Source organism: Grampus griseus (assembly GCF_964374135.1).
Source record: "Grampus griseus genome assembly, chromosome: 15".
Classification (NCBI taxonomy): domain Eukaryota; kingdom Metazoa; phylum Chordata; class Mammalia; order Artiodactyla; family Delphinidae; genus Grampus; species Grampus griseus.
In genome coordinates, this window is record NC_139009.1 from 81477145 (window position 1) to 81500747 (window position 23603).

The following is a 23603-nucleotide window of genomic DNA, read 5'->3' on the forward strand; positions in this document are numbered from 1 at the left end:
TCTTCTGTGTCAGCTTTTTATAAATAATCACTCTCGGATGACTACTCTGTCATTTGTCACTTACTGTGTCACTTACTAATAATCTGTACTTCAAAGGACTACATCAGTTATATAACTTTAACAAGGGGAATATTTTCTCATTTCAGTTTTTTTTCTGAAAAATTCCTTTTTATATTAATGAAAATATTAACTGTTGTGCTTTGCTGGTTGAAACAGTTTTAAAACAGTTCATTTGGAAAAGGAAGTGATGTTGAAGTTTTCATGGCAGAATAATTGTTTTGTAAAGAAGCTTTCATTGTTTTGGCTTTGTTAAGCTCTCCACTTTCCCCCACCTTTTCTAGTTTAATAGAGAGAATTTACGGATTCCAGGAATGCTGATTATTGACACTCCGGGGCATGAGTCTTTCAGGTAAGAATGATTTGTGTCTTTTGTCATCAGGCAAACTGCTTGAAACCATTAAGTCTCAAAGTTCAGTGAGTGAGGAGTTCTAACTAGTCGCTAGTCTTGGGGTACTGTTTTGAGGTCTGTGCTCCCTGTAACTGCCAATCCTCATCTGTGCCTCACTGATTTAGTAGTACTTTATTTGGATACTTGTTTTTTGTAGAGAGAAGTCTTTTCCACTTTGAAAGAGCAAATCCTAATACATACCTGGTCTATCTCCTATGAAACCCATTACAGGTGGAATTTTGTCCTGTTACCTCTTGGCTATGTTCCTTAGCGCAAAAAACTTGGTCAGTAAAATTGGCAGAAATAATGGAGTAACTTCTGGAACTAAGTCATTCCAACTGATGTCAATTCACTGTCAGATAAGCATTTGGCAAGTTAAGGGCTAATGGCACTTGAATTTAATGCATGTACTTCATTTTGTTCTTTTTTGTTTAGGTTTTACAAAGAAATTAAAATTTTAAGTTTTTAAAATAAAAGTATTAATTGCAAGATTTCTATTTATACATCTTTTTCTTTTCCAACAGTAATCTGAGAAACAGAGGAAGCTCTCTTTGTGATATTGCCATTTTAGTTGTTGATATTATGCACGGTTTGGAGCCCCAGACAATTGAATCTATCAACCTTTTGAAATCTAAAAAATGTCCCTTCATTGTTGCACTCAATAAGGTAAGCTCTCCTTCTGAAAAATTAAGTTGTGAAAATATGCTTCTTATTTTTTTGTGGTTAAAAAAATGTAGTATAACTTTCATGTAAGAAAATGCACTTAACGCTAAGTGTACAGTTCAGTGTATGTTGACAAAATTATACGCACATTTAACCACCGTCATTCAGAATATAGACTTACCTCCATATTCCCAGAATGTTCCCTCATGTTCTTTTACAGTCAGTGTGCCCCTTCTGCACCCCGAAACACACCAGCCTTCTTTCTGCTGCCATAGACTAGTTTTGCCTGTTTTATAATTTCATATTAATGGAATTATACGGTGTATAATCTTTTGAGTCTGGCATTTTTCACTACTCATGTTAATATAAATTTATCCGTGTTGTTGCATAGGTCATAGGTTGTTCCTTTTTATTATTCAGTAATATTTCATCATCTGGCTAATACATCTTAACACTTGATCCATTTACCTGTTGAAGGATTCTTGGATTGATTACAATTTTAGGTTATTAGTGAAGCAGCTATAAACATTTTTACACAAGTCTTTGTGTAGACGTTTATTTTCCTTTACTTTTAGTAAATATTTAGGAATAGAATTGCTGGGTCATATGGTAGGTATATGTTCAACTTTATGAGAAAATGACACATTTTCCCAAAGAGATTGTACCATTTTACATTTTTTAACCCACAATTTGGAAGAGTTCCAGTTTCTGCACATTATTGCCAACACTTAACCCTACCTGTAGCCATTCTAATGAGTGTGTAGTGCCAAAGTATACTGGTTTCATTTGCATTCCCATGATGACTAATGGCATCAAATATCTTTTCATGTACTTGTTCCATCTCTGTCTCTCTGAAGTATCTATTCAAAATCCTTTGCTCATTTTTATTCGATTGTTAGTTGTCTTAATTCAGTTTTAAGAGTTCTTTATATTATCAATAGAAGTCCTTTGTCAGTTATGTGTATTGCAGATATATTCTTATAGTCAAGGACTTAGTTTTTCATTTTCTTAATGAGGTTTTTGGAAGAGCAGCAGAAACTTCTAATTTTAGCAAAATCAATTTATGAGAAATTATTTTTTTTTATAATTTGTCACTTGTGTTCTATATAAGTAATCTTTTCCCACCCCAAGTTCATGAAAAATTTCTCCAGTGTTTCTAGATATTCAGCATTTAGATCTATGATGTTTTTAAGTTAGTTTTGTGCATGGTGTAAGGTAGAGTCAAGGTTAACTTTTTTCCAAATGTATATCTACTTCAAAAACCCCTTGTGAAAAGATTATTCTTTTCCCCATTGAATTACTTTGCAGTCTTTGTTGAAAATTAATTGACCATGTAGGTACATGTTTGTTCTTAGTATTTCTCTTCTCTTCCATTGACCTATATGTCTGTCCTTGTGCCACTGCTACCCTGTCTTGATTATTGCAGGTTCATAATAACGTCATGAAAGCAGGTGGTGGTTAAGTTCTTCAACTTTTTATTTTTCAAAATTGTTTTGGTTATTTCAGGGTCCTTGAATTTCCATATAAAGTTTAGAATCAGCTTGTTAGTTTCTTCCCTCCGGGATTTTTATTGGGGTTGTATTTGTAGATAAATTCTGGGAGAATGGACATTTTAACAAAATTGAGCCTTCCAATCAGTGAACATGATGTCTGTCTCTACATTTACTTTACTTTACTTTGTCTTGACAATATGCTCCAGTTTTATCATCTTGTGACCTTTTAAATTCACTGATTAGGCCTAGTAGCTTTTGTAGCTCGGGTGGGAGTTTCTATATACGTGATTATGTTATCTGCAAATAAAAACTGTTACACTTTTTCCCTTATCTGTATCCTTTATCAATTTATCAATTTATAAATGTTTTTCTTCCTTATTGCACTAACTAGACCTTCTAGAACAATGTCGAATAAAAGTGGTGACAGACATCCTTGTTTCTTCTCCATACTTACCATTAAGTATAATGTCAGATGTAAATGCACTTTATTAAACTGAGGAATTTCCCTTCTATTCCTAGGTTGCTTAGTATTGTTTTTTCTTTTAAGTCTGGAATGGTTGTTGATTTTTGTCAGATGCTCATTCTGCATCTCTTGATATGCTTACGTGGTTTTTCTCCTTTATTCGGTAACAGCCTGAATTGCTGTTGCTGTGGGGGTGAGGGGCTTTACTTTTTGTTATCAGGACTTTATTGTTTTTAGAGCACTTTAAGGTTCACAGCAAAACTGAGGGGAAGGTACAGATTTCCGGTATACCCCTGTCTTCACACACGCACAACCCCCTCCGTTCCCAGTGTCCTCCACCAAAGAGGTGCATTTGTTACAACTGATGAACCTCCTTTGGACACATCATTATCACCCAGAGTTCATCGTTTTCATTGGGGTTCACTCTTGGTGTTGTATACTCTGTGGGTTTGGACAAATCTAGAGGAGACTGACCACTAAGCCTTCTTCCCAGCCACAGCTTCACTAGAAGACCTTTGTAAACTGAACGCTTTCTAAGTTTGTCACTTTTTTTTAAAGGAGAGATGACAATTCTCATTAAGCTCTGATCTGTACCAATTGCAGAGATAGGGTTGTTTTCTCTCTTTTCTAAGTCATGAATCCTGTTAAATAGCAATAACAAGAATTTACTGAGTGCCTAGTAGGTTATGGGCACTTGGCATGTATTACTTCCAACTACTGTATTAACTTTGGAGAGAGAAGATTTCATGGGTTGCTTTAATTCAGTTTGAGCTTATAAGTTTCCGAGTCTTTTATTATACAGTGTACACACCTAGTAGACCATTTCCTTCCACTTCATTTTGTTAATTTTGTTTTCTTCTAGGAGTTTAACTGTTTGTGTTTAATCCAGTTTCTCTAATTTATGAAGGTCATTTTCGAATCTTCATTTATTTTCTAAAGTTATAGTTACTTTGTTCAAACGCAGACACATCCTCCCTTAGGAGTTCTCTACAGGCCTATGCTTTTGACCTCTGACTTGAGTGTGGATTTGCCAGTGGTGGGCAAATCTGGATTAAGCAGGCACGGTGACCCTAAGATTGCAGTCTTCGTTGTATCTTGGAAATCTCCATTTGCTCTTCGTTCCTAGAACGTTTCTAGTGAAGATGACAGTCTAACACGATCTCAGTCTGCTCTTCCTCTGCAGGCACTACCTTAGTCACTTGCCCTTTTAGTTTCGTTATTGTCTCCAGAGAAACTACATCCTAGGAGCTCTGAGTTAGCAGAGTGGGACAGTGGTTAAGAGCTTGGCTTCCAGGGTTTGAATCTTGGGTTCATATCCTGGCTTTGGCACTTCAAACTGTATAAAGAGGGTCCTTAATTAGCCCCTTTTTGCCTGCAAAACAGAGCATTACTGGATTTTTGTAAGAATTAGAGGCGATAAAACATGTCAAGTGTTAAGACTAGTATCTGATCAAAGTAAGGGTTCAAAACAGGTTAATTATTATTACCAGGTGGAAAAGCTGTGACATAAATATTTTTATGCTTTCTGTAAATTTGCTATATCCTTATTTTTAAAATTGAGGTAAAATTTATATACAGTGAAATGCACAGAACTTAAGTGTGAAATTGAGTTTTGATAAATGTATATACATCCTTGTTACACAGCCCAAATTAAGACGACAGACTTTGCATCACCCGAGAAGTACCAATATGCCCCATTCCAGTCAATCCCCAGCCCCTCATAGCAACCACTGTTCCAAATTTTGTGCCCATGGGTTAGTTTTGCCTGTTTCTTGAACTTCATGTAAATCAAATTTGACAGAATATGTTCTTTTGTGTCTGGCTTTTTACATTTAACATTATGCTTCTGTGACTTCATCCATGTTGTTGAGGGTGTGAGAAGTTTGTTGCTATTTAAAAAACATGTCATTTTTTAGAGCAGGTTTAAATTCACAGAGAAATTAAGGGGAAAGTACAGAGATTTCTGATATATCCCCCGCGCCCCCACACTCATAGCTTTTCCCATTATCAATATACCCACCCAAGTGGTACATTTGCTACAATTGATGAACCCGTAGTTTACCTTAGAATTTACTGTTGGTGTGGTGCATCCTGTGGGTTTGGACAAATGTATCATAATATGTATCCACCATTATAGAATTATACAGCCTTTTCACTGCCCTAAAAATCCTCTGTGCTCTGCCTATTCATCCGCCCACCTCCCACCCACTGGCAACCACTGATTTTTCTACTGTCTCCATAGTTTTGCCCTTTCCAGAGTAGTCATATAGTTGGAATCCTACAGTATGTATGTAGCCTTTTCAGATTATCTTCTTTCACTTAGTAATATGGATTAAAGTTTCTTCCGTGTCTTTTTGTGGCTTGATAGTTCATTTCTTTTAGCACTGAATGATAATCCCATTGTCTAGATGAACCTGTTTATTTATCCATTCACCCACTGAAGGACGTCTTAGTTGTTTCCAAGTCTTGACAATTATGAATAAAGCTGCTGTAGACTTTTGTGTGCACATAAGTTTTCAACTCCTGGGTAAATAACGAGCACGATGGCTGGGCCGTATGGTAAGAATGTTCAGTTTTGTAAGAAGCTGCCAGACTGTCTTCCAAAGTGGCTGCACCGTGTTGCATTTCCTCCGGTCGTGAATGAGGGTTCCCGTCACTCCACATCCTCACCAGCATTTGCTATTGTAAGTGCTTTAGGATTTTGGCCATTCTGATAGGTGTGTAGTGGTATCTTGTTTTAATTCGTATCTTCCTGGTGACAAAAGGTGCGAAACATCTTTTCATGTATGTATTTGCCATCTTTGTATCTTTTTTGGTGAGGTGTTTTTTGTTAAGTATTTTGGCCCATTTTCAAATCGGATTCTTAGTTTACTTACTGTTGAATTTTGAGAGTTATTTGTATACTTTACATACCATTCCTTTATCCAGATGTGGTTTTTTGCCAATATTTTCTTCTAGTCTGTGCTTTGTAATGTCACTCTCTTGACTCTCTTTCACAGAAGTTTTTAATTTTAATTAAGTCCAGCTCATCAGTTCTTTCATGGATCATGCCTTTGGTGTTGTATCTCCGTAGTCATCACTGTGGCCAAGGTCATCTGGGTTTTCTCCTGTTATCTTCTAAGAGTTTTAGAGTTTGGTGTTTTACACTTAGGTGATCGATTCTGAGTTAAGTTTTTTGTGAAGGGTGTAAGGTCTGTGTCTGTATTCAGTGTTTTGCCTGTGGACGTCCAGTTGTTCCAGCACCATTTGTTCTTTACTATTGATTTTTTAAATATTAAACCAACCTTGCGTTACTGGAACAAATCCCACTTGGTCATGATATATTTTTCATATATTGCTGGGTTTGATTTGCTAATTTTGGGGGGGGAGATTTTCATGAGTGATTTTGGTATGTAGATTTCTTTTAATATCTTTTGTCTGGTTTTGCTATTAGAGTAATGGCCTCCTAAGATGAGTTGAGAAGTATTTCCTCCTCTGTTTTCTGAAAGGGTTTGTGTAGAAATGATATTATTCTTTAAGTGTTTGATAGGATTCACTAGTAAAGCACCATCAGCATGGAATTTAAGCTAAGTTTAGGTTATTTAGGCTTTTTACTTTTGTCAGTATAGAAATTTGTGTAGAAATTTGTGTCTTTCAAAGAACCAGCTTTTGGTTTTATTGATATTCTCTAGTTTGTTTTGTATTTCATTGATTTCAGGGTTAATTTCTATCATTTCTTTCTACTTACATTTGTCTTCATTGTTCTTTTACCAGTTTCTTAAGATGGAAGCTTAGATGATTTGATTTCAGATATTTTTTTCTTTTCTAATGTAAGCATTTAAAGGTATGCTTAAAAGCACTGCTTAGACATACTGTGTTTTTATTTATCATTTAGGTCAAAATATTTTCTGAATAGTTTTACTTGATATAGAATTCTAGGTTTAAAAAATATTTTTTTCCTTCATCATCTTCATTTTCTGGCTTCTATCTCTACTCATTCTTTGTTCCCCAGTATGTAATGTGGGATTTTTTGATTGCTTTTAAAAAGACTTTTTCTTTAAGAGTTTTGTCAGTGAGATTATATAATAGTTTTCTTTATATTTATCCCACTTGAGTTTGACTTTCTTAGAAAGTTCTTGATCATTACTTGTGCAGTTATTTTTCTGCTCTCTTTTCTTACTCTTTCCTTGTTTAAGTGTTTGATAGAATTCTAGGACTTTACTTCTCTTAATATTGTCTCATAGTGACTGAAGATTTTTCTTTTCTCCATCCTTTTTTCTCTACCTGCTTTGGTTGGGATAGTTTTTATTTGCTTTATCTTCAAGGTTGCTGATCTTTGGCAATATGTAATTTGCTTCAGCTCATCCAGTGATTTATTATTTTTAATTTCATATTATATATATATATATATTTTTTAGCTCTACAAGTTACATGTTTTTCCTTTAAAGTCATTGAATATATTTATAATAACTATTTTAAGGCCCTTGTATGCTAATTATATAACATCATTGTCATTTCTGGGTCTATTTCTACTTACTGATTTTCCTTTTTGATAGCAATCAGATTGGTCTGCTTTTTTATATTATCACCCTAGAATGAGCCAATATATTATGCCTTTTTGTTTGTTTTTACTCTTAAATAATCTTCTTTATGCCCATTTATCATCTTTTGAAAAGTGAAGGAAAATAGATTATTTTCTATATTTTTCATGTCATTTTCCTGGTGATGGTACTTGGCTGTAATTAATCCTTTTTCCTGCATACTACTTAACATAACCATTTTGGAATTCCAACATATGTTAATGTTCCCAGGATAATTCTAGTTTTTCATCTTTTGCAGGAAATGGCAGCCTCCCATGAACTGGCTGGAGGCTGGTAGGCAGTGTGGCACTTCCCATTTAAGAGGGGGTGCGGTTGAGCAGACTGAGGGGCTTTTGGTGCAATGAAAGTAATACTCTTCCAGATATGTGTGATATGCATTTGGAATTTTCTGGAGCTTTTAAATTAACCTTAATTAACTTCCTGAGTGTTGTGAATGCTTTAGAGATGTTTCTTACGAAAAATACTTTTCCAGATTGATAGGTTGTATGATTGGAAAAAGAGCCCCGATTGTGATGTGGCTGCTACTTTAAAGAAGCAGAAAAAGAATACAAGAGATGAATTTGAGGAGCGAGCAAAGGCTATTATTGTGGAATTTGCACAGCAGGTAAGAAAGGTTTCCCTTCTTTACGAAGAGACTATATCATAGAATATTTTTTCTTCTTTTACATTGTCTTTATAATTAAGTCACTATTTTCATTAATACTGGTTCTGTTCCCCTATTAATGGCAATTAGCATTTTCATTCTTTTCCCTTCTCCCTTTTCCTTTTAAAATCTTTATTTCAAGACCTCTCTTTGTAGTCTGAATGTTTAACTTTGAAAAACCAAATTGACTTGGAAAGAAACTACTTTTCTGTGATATGGTTAATACCTCCAGGATATACATGATCTAAGTGTTTTTGAGGATTTTTCAGAATGAAGAGCCATTATTCATCCAGCTTCTAGTTAGTCATTTCTGTTCTGGAGACCTCCTTCCACCACTCGGCCTGTGGGAATGACTTTGCTTTTTATGTCTCTAGGGGTTGAACGCAGCTTTGTTTTATGAGAATAAAGATCCCCGCACTTTTGTGTCCTTGGTACCTACCTCTGCACATACTGGTGATGGCATGGGAAGTCTGATCTACCTTCTTGTCGAGTTAACTCAGACCATGTTGAATAAGAGACTTGCACACTGTGAAGAGCTGAGAGCACAGGTGATGGAGGTACTGTCAGCTTTTCAGTTTATTCCTCCCCCCACCAACCTCCAAATAGGGTTCTTGGGTGGGGATGTCTACTAATTTAGATTTAATCTCAACATGGTGCATTGTAGCCTATATTTCACTCCCTTTGCAATAAATGTCTCTTAGGTTAAGGCTCTCCCAGGAATGGGCACCACTATAGATGTAATATTGATCAACGGGCGTTTGAAGGAAGGAGATACAATTATTGTTCCCGGAGTAGAAGGGCCCATTGTCACTCAGATTCGAGGCCTCCTATTACCTCCTCCTATGAAGGAGTTAAGAGTAAAGGTAAGTCAGGGTGGTAAGCGTTGGCACGTGTGGACTTGCACAGTGTTTAAAAATTCTACTGAGGTTGTTTCCTCACTTCAAGAGCCACCTGGCTTAATACACAACACACACCCTTCACTGGTTTTATTTTAGGTGTCTTCATACAGGAGGGACCATCCATCAGAGTAGAGATGTGTGAAAGTCCTTGTTTACCAACTAAGTTTCTCATAAAAATCAAAAGTACATTGTTTTCGTTCTACACTGGTAGCTAGTTACTAGTATGTTACTGGTTTGTATGCACCTTCTGTTCTGTGACTTGTCTTTTTACTCATTCTGTAGTAGCTTGAGAAACAGAATTATTTAACTTTAATGTTGAATTTATCAGTCTTCCATTTGCACTTACTGCTTTTTGTATCTAGTTTAAAGAAATCTTGCCCTGTCCCAAGGTCATGACAGTATCGTCTTACGTCGTCTTCTACCACTAACCACTTTTCAAATAAACGTGATAACAAATGTTTTGATCTCTGTAGAACCAATATGAAAAGCATAAAGAAGTAGAAGCAGCTCAGGGGGTAAAGATTCTTGGAAAAGACCTGGAAAAAACATTGGCTGGTTTACCCCTCCTCGTGGCTTATAAAGAAGATGAAATCCCAGTTCTTAAAGTAAGTTATTTTATTTTTTCCTCCAAAGCTGTTTTGAGTTGTACCTTGTGTCAGTAGAGCACACGCTAAGAATGATGAATAAAATGGGCATCTTTGTCTTTGTGAAGACTTACCTGGTGGTCTCTTAACAAACAGTTGATGCTTTTAAATTATTTCACTTTGTATAATCATGAATTAGCATCTTAAGAAACTGGAAAAAGAACAATGAAGACAAATGTAAGTAGAAAGAAATGATAGAAATTAACCCTGAAATCAATGAATAAATGATAATTTATATATATTCAAGTTAGAACATTTTATTTAAATAAAAAATGAACCAGAAGCTAGAAGTTGTTTATTCCTTTTTTTTTTTTTTTTTAAAGATACTCAGCTATATAGATGGAACTAAAATAATCTCTTACTAGGTTTTAGGAGTCATTTTAAAGCCTGTTTGCCTATTTTCAGGAACAGATGGCACACATGAGCCCAGTGGAGTTTCACAAAAGCAAACATTGAGACATATTTATTCTCTTGCCAAAGAGAAGATACCACTGTTCCCAGCACATGGCTCTTGTCCTATGCTGGGACCATTATTCTTTAGGCAGCACCCAGTCACTGTCGCCAGGGAATCGGCCCCCTTAGGGCCTATGAGAACAGGGCAGGCATCCCTGTGGCCAGTCTTGAGTATGGGTGGACTTGTACATCTTTAATGGCATCGACATGGTTGTTTTACTTATTTCTGGTCAAAATCTCTTCACCTTCAAAGGAGTGATGATGGAGTAAAGGGCTGCTGAGATTAGGGTATTTCATCATTAAATACCTTTGGGCTACTGTAACATACTACATTCATGTAGTACTAGTTAAATTTAGAGGATTCTTATTTATCACGTCATTTCATTCACCCATCTACTCTGCCAAGTGGTGCAGAGGTTAAACATATTTCGACATTAGTAAACCTAACATAGACAGAGGTGAAGTGGGATACAGCTCAGTTATGGCCGCCAAATCTCTCCTTCCTTTCCCGTACAGGTTCTGCCATGCCTTGCCCGTCCTAAGCCTTGGTTTCTTATTTTCAGATGAACACCTAATCAAAAACAGGAACAGTTTAATTCTAGGCTGCTGAGATAGAGGTGTATTTATAACCTTGTCAAATGTAATCTTTTTTCAAGGATGAACTGATCCATGAGTTAAAGCAGACACTAAATGCTATCAAATTAGAAGAGAAAGGAGTCTATGTCCAGGCATCTACACTGGGATCTTTGGAAGCTCTACTTGAATTTCTGAAAACATCAGAAGTGCCCGTAAGTAATGGTACCCGACTCCACGAGAGTCAGTGGTCGGCATAGTTTATGGCGCTGTTCCTGTTACCCAACACAGGCAGTTAAACTAGGAAACTCCCTTTTTACAGTATGCAGGAATTAACATTGGTCCAGTCCATAAAAAAGATGTTATGAAGGCTTCGGTGATGTTGGAACATGATCCTCAGTAAGTAATTTCTCTTCTGCTGTAAAGGCTTTTATGTCGCCTATCTATTTTATTTTAGTAGAACTGTTACGACATGGTCTGTGTTTCATTGAATGATCTTTGATGTGTTTTAACCTTTTAGGTATGCAGTAATTTTGGCCTTTGATGTGAGAATTGAACGGGATGCGCAAGAAATGGCTGACGGTTTAGGAGTTAGAATTTTTAGTGCAGAAATTATTTATCATTTATTTGATGCCTTTACGAAATATAGACAAGACTACAAGAAACAGAAACAAGAAGAATTTAAGTAAGTTGGTGATTTTTACCTACTTTGGATCTTTGGTAATAAAGTTGATTATTTGAGGATTTCCAAATACCAGCCAGGTGTGTAGACAACAGAAGCGTGGCACTCGCTCGTCTCCCGGAAGCTGCATCCTCAGGTGGTGTGTTATACGCCACAGATTTGGCCCACCTGAGACACTCCAGCAGTGTGGGAACGAATCCTCTCTGTAACATTTCTGCTTAGTTTTTAATTTTCTTTAACTTGGCAGACCTAGGTTGCGTTAATGGGTGAGTAGTTGCTACATCTGGGGACTTTATGTTGCTGGAGTTCCTCATCTGGGGTTGCATGGAATGGAGGTAACACCGTGCGAGTGTGGAAAATTAGAAAGAGAAAGGAGGCGAGGCATTCCTTGGCAGGTGTCATTCCTCGAGCAAACCTGACAGAGCCTGTGGTGCTGGGGAGCCCTTGTCAATGGACCTGACCAGGTCCCTGCCTCTCGGAGCTTAGGGGAAGACAAGTGAAGAACACATGAGAAGTTGGGATAAGCGCAGGATGAAGCAGGGCAGGGCCTAGATAAGGCGAGGAGAGCTGTGGTTAATAGTGTGGTGGGGAGGCAGCTCAGCTGGGGAGAGTGAAGCGAGCCGCCCAGACACCCGGGAGGTGTCAGGTGGAAGGACAACGCCGGCCAGCAGGGCCGTGTTCAGAGGTGGAGGCAGCCACAGTGACCCTCGGGGAGGGTGGCAGGAGCTGCGGTAGAGAAGCTGGCAGCACCCATACCCTGTAGGACCCCGTAGGCCACAGGCGGGGTTTAGGGGGCTGCTGGTTAGAGCCTGTCAGGAGGCCCCCGTAGTCCAGGCAGGACGTGGTGGAGGCTCAGACCAGCGTGACCAGAGGGAGGGACGGCTCAGTCTGAGGTACATTTTAAAAGCAGACTGGTAAACACTGGGATTTAGATTGAGGTGTGCTCACTTTAGATCATGAAACCTGAAGGGGAAAGACTGAAATTTGATTAAGAAAACGCTACAAACCATTAAAGCATTCTAAGCATATGCTTCATAAGCACAGAAATAGTGTCCTTTTGGATCAACTGATTTGGGAACGTGGTAGAGAAAAGGAGGATGTGGTTTGATACCAGTGTGGTCCTCAGAATAGGCTTCACACGGGCCCCAGGACACACCTGATGGTGGATTCCACCGAGGCACTCAAGCTCCATCTTCAGGGGCGGGGCTCAGCCTTTGGTCTGGGCCCAACGTGCTCCTGTGATGCAGCTGCTTTGAGGGGAGGGAGGAGGATGAAGAGAGGATGCAGCACCCTAGGGACCCCTGAGCGCCGATGTGTGGCCTTCCTGCTGCCCTCAGCTGAGGGGAGAAGAAGCCTCATATTCACCTGCATTTGCTTTTTTATGCTTCGAAGTGATTTTGTAAGCTTAAAAATTCTTGGGTTTTCTTTTTTCCTTTTAGACACATAGCAGTATTTCCCTGCAAGATAAAAATTCTGCCTCAGTTTATTTTCAATTCTCGAGATCCGATAGTGATGGGCGTGACTGTGGAAGCAGGCCAGGTGAAGCAGGGGACACCCATGTGCGTGCCTAGCAAAAATGTAAGTTCTGTTTGTACTTTTTAGAAAGTGTGTCACTCTTAAAGCAGTTCTGGGAGTCAAGAGTGATAAAAAACTGAAATCAAGCAGAGCTTGTCACCTCCTGTAATTTATACAAATTCAGTATCAGTGTTCCTTAATCAGTGTTGATTCTCAAGCACCTGGTGTCAGTGCTTCAGGTAATGAAAGTTGCAGAATTATTGCCCTTCAAAAGTTTTTGGTGTTTTGAGTCTGGGGAAAGCTTAAAAAATAGTATAATGGACACGCATGTCTTTCCTCTAGCATCATAGCTAAGAGAAAAATAACATTAATTCCATAAAATCCTGTAGTTCACAGTTCACATTCACTTTTTACCAATTGTCCCAAATGTCTTTAGTAACGCTGCTTGCTGACCTGGCCCAGGGCTCCTTCGAGGTGCACTGCATTTGGTTATTAGTGTTTTAGTCTCAGTGATGAACGGTCTGCCATTCTTTTTAAAGAAGAGTCCAGAACAGCAGTTCCACAGATGATTTCTCAGCTTGGATTTGTCTGGTTGTTCCCTTGTGACTAGATGCAAGTTAGAATGATTGGGAAGGATACTGTGCACACAGGTGCTCCTGCGTGCCTCTGAATTGTCACATGGGTTGTCACTGTCGCAGTGCAAACTTGGGTGATCAGAGAAGGTGCTGTCAGCTCAGCATCGCCATCAGAGACAGATCCTCGCCCGCTGTACTGACTCAGTCACCTGGAGCACTGAGAGTCCCTGTGAGCTTCCCAGCGGCTTTAACCACCATTGACAGTCCTCGCCTGAGTAGTTATGACATGGATGGTGGCAGTATTGTGATCCCCCTTCCCACACGCTTCTGTAAAGAACCATCCCCCACCCCGGCCTTTTCATTAGGTATCTGAAACACGCCGGGTTTTTTTTGAGACCCCCGTTATCCAGCGTTTGGTCACTGGGAGCCCGTTCAAGCTGCCTTGTGTCCTTGCACATAGCACTTGGGGCCCTTTCTTCCTTTGTGGTGCAGTAAGGTGCTCCAGGCTCATCTAGGACTTTCCCTGCCCCAGACTTGGTTCCTTTAGTGGGAGACGGCACCTGACGTCCTCCGAGTGCTGTGACTCACTGCTTCTAGGAGTCATGCTTCTCTGCCAGTGGCTAAGCTAGGACACTTACTGACAGCAGTGATCGCCTGTGTGGCTTCGGCCAAACCAGGTTACCTGTTTTTACTCTCGCTGCCCAGGCAGCAGAGTGGGATGTTGTTGTTGTTGCCTTCCCCAGACTGTGACTGAGGTCAGGTCGCATCCTCAGAATGAGCAGCAGAGTTCTCAGCATGGCCGCCGGGGCCCACACAACGGGTCCCTGCCTCTCTGCCTGCATCCCCATCACCCCAAGCTCATTTCTGACTCAGAACTTGTGTGCCTGCTGGCCTCTCTTACTCTGGGAGCTGTCATGTGGAAGGGCAGGGTGGAAACACGTCGGATGGACAGAGCACTTTCCACGTGTCCCAAAGCACATGAGCGACCTCCTTTTGTCCTCACAGCCATCTTGTGAAGGCAGACGGGGTGGGGTGGTATCACCCCCAGTTCTCCAGTGAGAAAAATCACACTGCGGAGAGACCCAGAGACCAAGGTGATAGAGGGGCACAGGGCCCAGGCTCTGCAGCTGGCTCATTCGCTCCAGTTACATCAGTTGTCCAGTTTGGGCGCCTGTGACTGCCACGATTCCTCTGCCCACATCGTAGTTTCTGTTATTACTTTACAGTTTGTTGACATTGGAATAGTAACAAGTATTGAAGTAAACCATAAACAAGTGGATGTTGCAAAAAAAGGACAGGAAGTCTGTGTCAAAATAGAACCCATCCCTGGTGAATCTCCCAAAATGTACGGAAGACATTTTGAAGCTACAGATATTATCGTCAGTAAGGTAAGTATCTCACTCAGCAAAAGTGGCCCCTTTTAAGAAAGGGGGCCGTCGGCTCTTCTGATGGCCTTTACTCAGGAGCTGAGGGCTTGGCCTGTAGCCTGGCCTCCTGACAGAGTGCCCGCTAGGACTCTAGGTCGGATCCCCAGCAAACAGATGTGCTGGCATTCTGCTCCCAGAAAATGCAGGCAGGCAGGCTCTGGCAGTTTCTGCCTGAGCTTTCCATCTGTGATGAGCAGGATCTGGTAACAAACTCCAGGGCCACATGCTCCTCTTTGGCACTTGTTACATTGTTTTGTTCACTGTGTGCCTTGGGCCTTACAGATCAGCAGGCAGTCCATCGACGCCCTCAAAGACTGGTTCAGAGACGAGATGCAGAAGAGTGACTGGCAGCTTATTGTGGAGCTGAAGAAAGTATTTGAAATCATCTAATTTTTCCACACGGGTCAGGAATTGGAATAAATGCAAAATGATGTTGTAATACTACCAAGATAAACAAGGCAAAAAATGGAATGGACCTATCTGAAAACTGATGAACTAATTAAGCATAGAAGGAAAAAAAATAGGCGTATAAGATGTTTTCCATGAGAAACCAAGAAACTTACACTGGTTTGACAGTGGTCGATTACACGTCCCCACAGCTCCGGCGTGCCTGCGCACTCGTCCACGCCTTTCCCAGTCCTCCTCTACTGGCTGCTGTTTTAAAGGTTGCCCTTCCCCAAATTTGGATTTTTATTACAGATCTAAAGCTCTTTCAATTTTATACTGATTAAATCAGTACTGCAGTATTTGATTAACCAAGCTTCTGCAGATTTTCTGATACTTGGGACTTTTTTGAGGTAAGAAATACTTATTTATGCATACCCTTCCCACAGTGGTGGTTTTTTTTTTCTTTCCCCCCATGCGTTCTTCTGCCATATGCCCTTAGGAATTTTTTAAGATAGAAGATTAGGCGTTCTGGTATTTATCTGCTTTGTGTGAAACCACGGTGTAAAGCAAAACTGGCTGCCACTTACTGCTTGTGTGGTCGTGAGAGTCCACTGTAATCAGCACAGTTCTGAACTCCAATAAAGAACCCAGACGTTGACCCGCGAGCTCTGCTAGGCTTCATGTCAGCGTAGCTGCTCTTCTGCGAGTCTCCATCCCCGTGCAGCTCGTTCTCTCAAACTATTTTTATTAACTATCATACCTTGTGTACCAGCACGTTAACATTAGGAATTCTTATACCTCCATCTTGGTCTATTTTGTCCTAGCAAATTCCATCATGCATACATTTTCTGATGAGACAATCAATAGGGTGTTGATTACCTGTTTGGACTTAGTGTAAACACTGAGTTGTTACAGAGGCATCATAGTGGTTTCTTCATATTAGTCTGATTGATTGAAGCTAGTTTCTTATGGTTTTCCTGAAGAATGTGGGAAGTGGGTCCCTGAGGTAAGAGATCTATTAGCATCAGAGTAATTCTTCTGGCAGATCCCTAATATCTGACTACCTATTTATAGCACAGTGTTGAATGAAGTCAGTGTGGGGTGTTGGAAGAAAATGTTCCTGAGTATTCACTGGCATAGAATTATAAACTATTTTTAAAGTGTTATGGCATAACAACATATAGCATAGAAAAATACTTTTATATACATTTGAAAATCTGGACCATTCTTCATTATGATTGAAGTTTCTCAAGGGCCAGTAGAGGCAAAGACAAAACCTCTAAACCATCTGGGGGACATAATTTTTCCCAGGAAAAACTTAATCTTCAATTGTGTGTGTGTTCTAATTCAAAAATATGTAAATTCCTCCACTTGGAAGAAGTAAAGAAGATTTTCTTAACATGTTCCTGTGTTCATGCTTTGGGTCAGGCGTGATCAGAGTATTTGGAAGCTTTCTTTACCCTTGCTTGGAACAAGCAGAACACCAGTCTGGGCCCCCTCAGGCATTTCAAAGCTTAGCATGAAGCGTGTAACGGTCCAGCCGTAATAGTTCAGGATTTGCTTCCTAAAGGATTCACAAAAAGGAGCCTGTACAAAATATACATACAGTTCTTTATTAAACAACTGTAAACACTTCACTGTAAAAATCCATAAAACTTTATAAACAAACATTTTGTAAACAGAATCTATGCTACAGTAAAAGAATTAACAGTTATTTACATGCAATACTGACAAATTTGGCACTTATTGAAAAGAAATGTACAAAAACACGTGGCTTAAAAAGAAATTTAAAATTATAAAACTCAGAGCGTTACTATCATGCACTTTGCAAATACCTCACAAGCACTTATGGCACAGCTAGCGGAGAGCAGCAGGCTCCCTGGTAACGTTCATGTAACTTTCAATGTGCTTCCGTAGGTTTGCTGTAAAACCACCTGAACATTGTCTAGAATAAAGTCAAATGCCATATTCCAAACCGACTCCACCGACTGCTGCATCAGCCTGCAGGTGAGGAGAGACAAGCGATCAGGAAAGACCCATTCCTTCAAGAATCTGTTTAACATATATATTTGATATTTAGGGTTTAAGGGTTTTAACGTCTCTATATAAATACACTCAAAAACGTACTTCTATGGTTTAAACTCTATAAACCTTGAGAGGAGGAGCAATCTCGTCGTTTTGACCGTTTTATGCTCCCCAGTCAATGTTACGGCACCTCTTTCTCTGGCATTCAAAATACAGGGCTTCCCTTTTCAGTAATGCTGAAGAGCAGTTACCATACCGCAACTGATGGCCAGAAAGGGCACGGCTCGCTCATCACCTCCCTGCAGTAGCTGTGGTGACAGACATGCTGTCTTTTTTTCCCCTTTGGGTAAAGCACCGAGTAGTTAGTTACCTTTTCATGTATTTTATAACTAGGTCCAGTTTTTCCAAATCTTTTTCCTCTATTAGATCAGTGCAGTATTTCACAACTTGCAGAATATCTTCTTCCATTGGATCTAGAGAGGGGAGAAATCTCAAATGAGGACCAACTTATGCTTTTGAAGGAGAAGGGGCAGCGATCTGCAGGGACCAAGGAAACTATGTGCTACGATAGTGACTCAGAGCTGCCACACGAGTGGGCTGTGGTAAGGAACCTTTCCGAGCTGCCCACAGAGGTCAGAAGGTTGGGGGGGGGGGGCTGGTTTACGCTCATTCGATTTAGGAAAATAGTTCCTCTGCAGAGCTGAGTTCATGTTCTGTAGTCATAGGACATCACATCTCAGTACCAGCCAGGCCAACCTGAAATGGTAGTTATCCATTCTCTGAGCAAGGTCTTCACATCACTGAATTCCACAGCTCCAGCTAGGTTGGGTGCTGGGGGTCTAACACACGCAGACGGCTCAGGCTGCAAACCAGAAAGGCCAGCAACACCTGAAGTGGAAGCAGAGAGTTCTCCCTGTTAAGAAAACAAATAATAGAAAGTGCTATATTTACATAACATCGAGTACATAAACATCCGATGGAAGGAGAAGGTCAAAGTTTAAAAAGCATGAAAGAAATTACCAGAGGTTTCTCAGAGGCAGGACCTTCATGTTTTAGAAATCCATCAACTAACTTCTGGGGACTGCCACAGGCCCCTGGCAGAGTTTTTGCAGGACTGTTAAGCAGCATATTTTTCAAAGGGCTCTGAATCTTTCTGGGGGGACTGATGGAGCTTTTTTTCTTGTTTCTTTTCTTTTCTTTCACCGCTGCTGGTTTTAACTGCAGTAGCGGGTTCTTTGGCACTAAAAGAAGATGGACATAAGATCCTCAACACAACATGCCTGGAGAGCAGCACGGGCCCCTTCCTCCTCCCAAGAGCAGCCCTGAACACACGCATGCACACAGCACAGGCCTCCCTGAGGTGGCCCCGCATTTCCTAGGGTTGCTCAGCCACTTACTGGTGACATTTGGGACCTGCTAGTCTATACGGGGCTCGCAGCAGTCAATGAAAACTCACAGGCGAATTCCTTCCAGCAGTTCAGCAGGGCAGTATTCTGTTTTCATTTTAAATGTGGTATTTGTGACGCATGTTCAGAAACCATCTTCACATTCTGGGCTTTAAACCTACATCCTCTGAAGGATCGGTCTCAAAGGACAACTGGCTTGACAGATAATCAATTCAAAAGATTTCTGGGTAATAGCTTGTTCAGACTTTTAAGTCAAGAAGCTACAGATACAAATCCACCTAGGACTCTTGACAGCACTTAACCTGTACTGCGTACTAGTTCCGTTCCCCTGATGTGAAGAGCACTGAACATGACTAACAGCTTAAAGACTTGGGCCATCATATATATATATTACAACAATCAAACAACAGTTTCATGTCTCACATCTTCACTTCTGTTACGTGTCACTTGCAAAGCTTACCGGATGTGCTGGCCTGCTGCGGGTGAAGGGTGTTTTCTCCCTGCCTTTGTCTTTGATCGTAGGCTGCTTTCAGCTCCTTCTGAAGCTCTGCTGGAAGGGCTGCAAACACCTCAGGGTCCACCTGGTGGAAAAGAGAAAGTTCAAAGTCAAACCTGAGCTAACTCTATATAGGCGGCTGGTTTATATTTTTCACAAAATAGACTTTATTTCAAATCATACTTTTCTGATCTGTATGAATTAGGTCCTCAGTGTCAAAGCTCATAAATAATCCTCACAAGGTTATAGGGTGAGAATAAGGAATACAGCTTTGAATGTGAATTGACCTAATTAAAAAAACAAAACAAAAACACTGTGCAGAACCACCAGGGCAAGAAGCACTAGTAGGAAATGAGAAGCAAAACGCAAGAAAACAGGTGCACATGTCATGTTTTTCTTAAACATCAAACTCTGATTGTGTTACTGTCCCTAGTGTACGGTTACACATCTTCACCCTGGCACTTGAGTGTGGCCCAGGGTCTTCTCAGGCCAATGAAACAGAGTGTTTCTGTCTTTGGGGTGGAAGCTGTGAGCGCCCACACCCCATAGCCTCCCTCTTCTCTGCCCTCTGTTGTCCATACTTGGCTGCTCTGTCAGTTTGTGTCCCGCAGGTGATGCGGAGACAGGCCATCCCTCCTCCCCCAAGGGACGGAGTCAGCCACTGGGAGGTTAAGGGGCAAAGGAGAAAAGGAAAAGAGAAGTGCCCTGAGCTGGGAGCCAGATGGCCGAGGATATTCACACTATAGTAGAAGGGCCTCAATTCAATTCACCTGTGAAAATGCTGGAAGGGCTATTACATTAATTCCCCCATCGCTGTTAGATTCTTGAGGTTCTGGTATTTGTAACAACACTGTCCCAGCTGGCTGTGGCAACACCCCTGTGCTGTAGCCGTTTACGGGCTCTGTCCTCCTGTCGCCAGGCGGCTGCCCCTGCTGCGCAGCACACACTTGCTCCACCTGCTCCCGGAGATCAGGTGGAAGCGCTTCCAAGACAGACTGATCTAGCTGTAAGACACCAGACAGATGCTGAGATGATGCATTTCCAGAGTTCATGCCCCACCTTCCTTTCCATTGCAACATCATGGATAGTGAACACAAGGTGCAGATCATCAAGCTAGGAGAGCCACCCCCAAACCAGCACGTTTCTGAAACATCTTGGTCTTTTGCCACTGATGCCTGGCTGGTCATGTGTGGACTCGAGATGACAAGGGCAGGCCCCTGGCCGGTACCCCAGGGTCAGCTCAGCCATGTCTCCTCACTGAACCTTCTGCACAGGAACAGACAGACAGACAGGCGGGCCCTTGTCAAGCTCAAATCTTAAACTTTGCCCAGGGGAGCGGCCAGTGCCTAAGGTGCATGTCCATTTCTGGGATGAGGTCAAGAGTCCTGGGTCAGAGGCTTGTTTACCTTTCAGACAGGAGACTGTCTGCCCCCAAATATAAATTATATTCGTCTGAGCAGCAAGCTAGGAAAAAGGGATTCTAGAAGCTCAACTCTCCAGCCTACACACTAGAATCCTCTGCCCATCGATCCCTTTGAAAACAAGCAATTACCATACGCCAGTAGGCCAGTCTTACCTCGCTAGGAGCCACCATTTTGGGGTAGCTCGCCAGCACCAGGGACCTAGTGCAAGCATTTCTCAATCGCCCCTTTCCCTGGCCTCACAGCCAGCACATCCCACCACTTAGGGGAACAGAGAAAACTGATTTTCCCAACAGAGCTTAAAGTGCTATGTAAAGTTTCCAAGAAGCAAAAATGCCAACAGCATACCACGTTTACAGACCACACCAATGGAATTAATAGCTGGTGTCAGGAAAATCATTTACCCTATAGAGAGAACTGTTTGCAAATCATGCAAGAGAAACCTTTGACAAAAGGCCTCTACTAATGAGCAGCAAAGCCGTGCTGTTGACCAGAGCTGTGTCCATGTGATCACAACTGTGAGAGGGAGGTCCAGAGGCTGCCGACAGTGGCAGTTCACAGAACGGGCTTTCTCATCCATGTTTTACAACCCGCGAGAGTCGCAAATCTTTGCAAAAGCACAATCTTGCCCTGAACTTGTTTCCCATTTGGAACTAACACCATGATCCACCCTGTCAAGCTGCCCTTTCTCCCTTTCTTGGCTGTACTGATAACTTAAAAACATCATTCCTACTGTAAAACTACTTTTGCACTGACATCATATTTACAACTACAAATACATACCTGGGAAGGTGATGGGACCTCTATACTCAGGTTAAGTCTTGATTTTAAACTGATGGGAGAATGTAGACCATTCCATTTCCCTGAGGACTCGGCTTTGCTAGTAGTAACAGGACTGACACTTGATGTCAGATGTGAAGACAGAGATGGCAAGAAAGTGCAAGTTCTAGAGGCAGATGAAACTTCCAGATCCATAGCAGCCAGAAATACTGAAAACACAGGAAATGACGTAAAATAGCCTCTTCGCTGAGGGGGAGGGAGGGGAGGAAGGGTGCACTTTAATCCATTACAGATAAGGCTTTATTACTGATTCATCATAATTCAGAATGTCAGGGTGTTTCTGAGAGTCACAGGCAGCAAGGCTGGACGACCTGTACACTAACTTCCCACTCCGGACGGTATAAGCTCCAAACGAGAACCACGCTGACGAGCACTGACCTTCCTTGTGCTCCTCTTCCGTAGGCTTCTTAGCTTTCTGAACTTGGAGGAGGTCAAGGACAGAGTGTGACCCACCAGGACAGTGGCTTGACTGAACTGCTGGGCGACTGGGACATGCAGAGGGGTTTGGATTAGTCGGAACCAACTGATTCACATGAATCCCAACCTAGAACCAGAATAAAATAGGTTTCTAGGAAAAAAAGTTAAATTCAAACAGCCTTTTATACAGTTTATTACAAAAACAACTTCTATACTACCTATACTAGCTACTCTCAATTTTAGAGTATCTAATCTACCCAAACATTATCTCTTCAAAATCAGGAACTCCAAAAAAGTGGAATACTGTACCCACTGAAGTTCTCATCAATTGAGTTTTTGTGTTTGTTTATTTTTGGCCACGCCGTGCGGCCTGTGGGCTCTTAGTTCCCTGACCAGGGATTGGACCCGGGCCCACGGCAGTGAAAGCGCCAAGTCCTAACCACTGGACCGCCAGGGAAGTCCCAATTAAGTTTTTAAAATAAAACTTGAACAAAATTTAACCAGGGGACAGTCTACTTGCAACCTTACTTTACCTATCATTTTTGTCAATAAAAACCGGGAGTGGGGGTAGGGTGGGCAGTGGGTACGCGGCAGGTATCCGCACAGATAAGCACCGCCCCCTGCCCATGACAGTACTCCAGGGAGGAGGATCATCACTGTTGGCTTAGTGACTTTTTTTTTTTTTTTGCGGTACACGGGCCTCTCCTGTTGCAGAGCACAGGCTCCGGACGCACAGGCTCAGCGGCCATGGCCCACGGGCCCAGCCGCCCCGCAGCATGTGGGATCTTCCCGGACCGTGTCCCCTGCAACAGCAGGCGGACTCTCAACCACTGCGCCACCAGGGAAGCCCGGCTTAGTGACTTTTTAATCCTTCCACAACACCCATACCAAGCGAGTAACCATCCTTTACTCACACACAACCTACAAAGGTTAATCTTTAAGAAAATGAAGGCTTTCACATTTTTGATACCCTCTCACTGATCATGCATCCTCACGTGCCCATGGTAAACTCTCCCTTCTAGATCATCGTTTATCAGACATCAGAACAAACTTCTGATGAAAAAGAACCTTAAAGGTCAAGAAACATTTGCAGCTTCACACTCCCTCCAGCCCCGTCTCCTTCTGCGGGAACCAGAGCAGGAAGCAAATAACGCATGTTAAGATAGGTCTTTGGTTGTTTAAAAGAAAGGCACTATAAAAATTCAAGATATGATACTTACTATTCTAAGCAGAAAACAGATTTCAGAACAAATGTGAATTCTTAAATAAGGAGACCAGCTCAGATGAGAAAGTCGTTTTTCAGTTTCTCTTACATTTCATCAGTGGAGCTGCAAAAGCTGCATATAAACCCCCTGAACAGCACCACGACCACCCTCCGATCAACCCTCAAATAAGAAAAACATTACAGAAAAGCCTGTTTTAATATGTTACTACTCACCCCTCTCATGTCCGATATGTTGAGTTTCATTGTATGAAACATGTTTAGTGCAGCCCTTCCAATTATTTTTGCACTATCCGTTGCCTGGTCAAGAGTCACAGTCCTGTAAGTGATA

At 41.3% G+C, this 23603-nt stretch overlaps 2 protein-coding genes across 7 annotated transcripts in view; one reads left to right on the top strand and one right to left on the bottom strand.

Moving 5' to 3' along the window:
* The window catches only part of EIF5B (eukaryotic translation initiation factor 5B), a 67676-nt gene extending 50898 nt beyond the window's left edge, over nt 1–16778 (top strand). For all 3 annotated transcript variants that reach the window (XM_082672810.1, XM_082672811.1, XM_082672812.1), the window contains exons 13-24: nt 342–409; nt 973–1114; nt 8120–8251; nt 8665–8847; nt 8992–9153; nt 9663–9794; nt 10943–11074; nt 11182–11258; nt 11380–11544; nt 12981–13119; nt 14858–15019; nt 15341–16778. In XM_082672810.1, coding sequence (XP_082528936.1) covers nt 342–409; nt 973–1114; nt 8120–8251; nt 8665–8847; nt 8992–9153; nt 9663–9794; nt 10943–11074; nt 11182–11258; nt 11380–11544; nt 12981–13119; nt 14858–15019; nt 15341–15448 — 1602 coding nt within the window. In that variant the 3' untranslated portion in view covers nt 15449–16778. The remainder of the gene's footprint in view (nt 1–341; nt 410–972; nt 1115–8119; nt 8252–8664; nt 8848–8991; nt 9154–9662; nt 9795–10942; nt 11075–11181; nt 11259–11379; nt 11545–12980; nt 13120–14857; nt 15020–15340) is intronic.
* A 227-nt stretch (nt 16779–17005) lies between these two features.
* Nucleotides 17006–23603, bottom strand: part of REV1 (REV1 DNA directed polymerase) — an 84267-nt gene continuing 77669 nt past the window's right edge. For 3 of the 4 annotated variants that reach the window (XM_082672807.1, XM_082672808.1, XM_082672806.1), the window contains 9 exons: nt 23489–23591; nt 22012–22177; nt 21577–21782; nt 20143–20376; nt 19337–19457; nt 18491–18711; nt 18227–18383; nt 17841–17943; nt 17006–17446 (listed from right to left, as the gene is read on the bottom strand). In XM_082672807.1, coding sequence (XP_082528933.1) covers nt 17335–17446; nt 17841–17943; nt 18227–18383; nt 18491–18711; nt 19337–19457; nt 20143–20376; nt 21577–21782; nt 22012–22177; nt 23489–23591 — 1423 coding nt within the window. In that variant the 3' untranslated portion in view covers nt 17006–17334. The remainder of the gene's footprint in view (nt 17447–17840; nt 17944–18226; nt 18384–18490; nt 18712–19336; nt 19458–20142; nt 20377–21576; nt 21783–22011; nt 22178–23488; nt 23592–23603) is intronic. The other variant, XM_082672809.1, reaches the window with a different exon arrangement.